Raw genomic sequence first — 3,597 nt, forward strand, 5'->3', positions numbered from 1 at the left:
TTGTAAGATATTCTCTATCCATTGTTGCTAACACCAAAAGATGATAAGTGATTAACAATGTTTTATTCACCAAAAGATGATAAGTGATTGACAATTTTTTATTCTCTATCCATTATTCATTGTTGCCAACACCAAAAGATAATAAGTGATTGACAATTTTTTATTCTCTATCCATTACTGCCAACACCAAGGATAATAAGTGATTGACAATTTTTTATTCTCATATATTGTTGCCAACACCAAAGATAATAAGTGATTGACAATTTTTTATTCTCTATCCATTGTTGCCAACACCAAAGATAATAAGTGATTGACAATTATTTATTCTCTATCCATAATTGCTAAAGGATAATAAGTGATTGACAATTTTATATACTCTATACATACAATAATAATGAAATTCTATTTAAAAATAATAATAATAATAATTTATCCTCGATGAATTCTCGAACTACTTTAACGCCCTATGGTACCTAAAGAAGCCCTTATCAATATTCATTTTGACCAAGCAAACCATCTTCTGCTACCCCATTTTCCTCTTGACAAACATTGCTACTTGGTATATAATATAAACGAAATTGTTGCGTTACCATTCTCAGACATATTTTACTAGTTTTTTTTCTACATCAAATATGTTAAATGAATTCGGAGACTAGGTGATGCACGTGAACTGATTAGTTAAGAGAATGGGAAAAACTTATAAAAAAGCTTTACAGAGTGTAACACGAATCCGATAATAATACTATAGATATACCAGCCATCGAAAGACACCTATTAGAGAACACTCTCTTAAATAGGATATTCAACTGTGAGCCTCCATGAAGGGCGGACAAGCAGTGGATTTTTCCTGGGAACAGTTAATCCAAACTCTTCTGCCACATCCACCTCTCCCTCCACACTCCAGTCAAAGCAATGAATCAGCTGAGCAAGTGCCAACTCAACAACAGAAATACCCATTGAAATCCCAGGGCATCCTCTTCTTCCTGTTCCGAACGGCAGCAAATCGAAGTCCTGACCTCTCACATCCTTATTACACCCCATAAACCGCTCGGGCTTGAACTGCTGAGCATCTTTCCAAACTGTTTCATCCCTTCCCATCGCCCACACATTCACAAACAGCCGTGTCTTTGGCGGAACAAAATATCCTCCCACGTTACACCCTTCCATCGACTCGTGCGGAATGAGCAGAGGAAACGGCGGATGAAGTCGAAAAGTTTCCTTCACCACGCATCGCAAGTAGTCGAAGCTCATGACGTCACTCTCCTTTACTTGGCGATCTCTGCCCACCGCAGATTCGATCTCTTTCTGTGCGCGTGCCAGCGTTGCAGGATTCCTCAGCAATTCACTCATCGCCCATTCGACTGTTGTCGACGATGTTTCTACTCCCGCAGCTAACATGTCCTGCACAATTTTGTTTATCTTCTTGAGTGAAAATACACATTGCATAAGGAGACATTTGGTAAACAGAATAACTTATTTAAAAGCAGATCCGTGACATTCTAAAACTTACCAAGATGGTTGCTTTGATGTTGACCCGTGAGATTGTGTGGCCCTCGGTCTCGGCCATGTCCAGCATCACGTCTACCATATCTTTAACCCGATCTCCTTCCTTGCCTTTTCTTTCTTCCAATCTACGATGAATGTGCTCGTCAATTATTTTCTCAGCAAATCCATCGAATATTTTTTGAACGGCCTGCATGCGACGACGGATTCCTTGCAAGTCGAGACAGTCGAGAGAAGGAATGAAATCACCAACACAAAATGCACCGGCCACAGCGAACATTTCATCAATCATTTGTTTAAAGCCAAGCCCTCCACTCAATTCGTTGTCGGAATAAGTCCTGCTGGAAAAAATTCTGCAAGTAATATTCTGAGTGAGGGATGAAAGCCTCTTCTTCACATCCACACACTGCGCTCCGTGCCCGCTTTCCTGCCAGATGGAGGCAATCATGGCAGACACTTCTTCCTCTCTGACGAATCTGAAAGAATCGATTCTCTTCACTGTGAGCAGCTCCACCATCAACAGCTTTCTCATGTGCCTCCAGTACGCTCCATAGGGGGCATACGCCACGTCTTTATGATCATAGCATACGTATTTCCCCTGTGCACAGATTGGTCTAGTTGCAAAGACCAGATCATGCGTTTTGAGGAATTCCTTCGCCATGGCAGGAGAAGACACCACAACAGTAGGGACGGAGCCCAAACGGAGAAACATAATAGAACCATACTTGTTTGCGAGCCTGGTAAGAGCCTGATGAGGAAGGTTTCCCAATAGATGGAGACTTCCTATGAGAGGCCATGGACGTGGTCCTGGAGGCAATTTCAATTTCCTGCCATTCCTCCTCAGCTTATAGAAGAAGCAGTAAAGGAGAAAGATTATCCCAAATCCTATGGTGACAGCCTCATTCAGGGCCCAAGTCAGGGATTCCATGCTAACAGAAATGAGAAAGCAGAAATCCTGCAATGAATGGAAACCCACATGCACAAACCAACCCTTTTAACATAGGTTTACCATGGCCCGCCACAAACACAATTGCCACAGTCAACAATTAAATTATCGCGGCTCAAATAATTGGGCATTATGAGGTGAAGATTCATTCCAGAAAACTTGCAGCGTGCAGTGCTTGTACACCATGGAACCCACAGATTAAAACAAATGTATTTATATGTATAAAAAGCGGTACAGACAGAAAAGATTGGTCTCGCGATAGGGTTTGCAAATTGCAGAAATAATTGCACTCTGACATTGACTTAAAGAGTGAAACTTAACCTAAGATCGAAACCCTAGTCACCACACCCTAAATCTGCAAACCCAATCAATGTTTCCTTTTTGGCCACGACATGATATTGCGAGGAGATTCATTTGCCTGTCGATCAGATCATATTGGCAACTTGGCACTATTCAAATTATGCCAAGATGATATGATAATATTTATTTTTCAGATCAGATCATCTTTGCATTATTGAAATGATGTAACGATAAAGCCAAGAGATAATATAACAATATTTCTTTCCTTTCCAATCAGATCATCTTGCCATTACTCAAATGATACAATTATAAGGTCAACTAAGGCAGGTAATCTTAGCTATTTTGGGTGAGATTTGGAATTTATGATAACTATGCCTATCAATTGAAAATTGGATTATAATTTTTATGTACTGTCATTATCTTAGAAGTTAATGTGTATAAATTTATAGATTAGATTGTGTAACTTCTTTGAGCATCAATTGCATTTTGAGTCAATATGTTTACTAGAACATAAAAGATAAATGATGCTGAAAAGAGCTACCCAGTCAAATCCATGTACATTGATTATTGGTTGTAGATGTTTATGGACTGTTATTGTCATTATATAAATGAAAATAAACTTTTTTAACAATATGCATCGATTTCTAGATTTGTTCGTGTAGCCTTTTAACCATTTTAAACACTAAAACCAATCAATCACAACTTGTCAAGATATTTTGAGTGAGACTTAGAATTTCAGAAAAGCATCCCTATCAATTGAAAATCTTTGTTGGTTGTAAATTCTTATCGACTGTCATTGTTATTATATAAATAGAAAGTGAATTTATTTAACAATGAGCATAGAGTTC

General features: G+C 38.7%; 1 protein-coding gene across 1 annotated transcript; it reads right to left on the reverse strand.

Annotated features, from left to right (window-relative positions):
- Positions 1–681: 681 nt before the first annotated feature.
- On the reverse strand, positions 682–2,607 carry LOC131067946 (cytochrome P450 71AU50). Its single transcript, XM_058003100.2, has 2 exons — positions 1,511–2,607; positions 682–1,401 (listed from the first exon to the last, which is right to left on the reverse strand). The coding sequence occupies exons 1-2, from the start codon at positions 2,429–2,431 to the stop codon at positions 790–792; spliced, it is 1,533 nt and encodes a 510-aa protein (XP_057859083.2). The 5' UTR covers positions 2,432–2,607; the 3' UTR covers positions 682–789.
- Positions 2,608–3,597: the final 990 nt, after the last annotated feature.

This window comes from Cryptomeria japonica, chromosome 6, assembly GCF_030272615.1.
Source record: "Cryptomeria japonica chromosome 6, Sugi_1.0, whole genome shotgun sequence".
Lineage (NCBI taxonomy): Eukaryota > Viridiplantae > Streptophyta > Pinopsida > Cupressales > Cupressaceae > Cryptomeria > Cryptomeria japonica.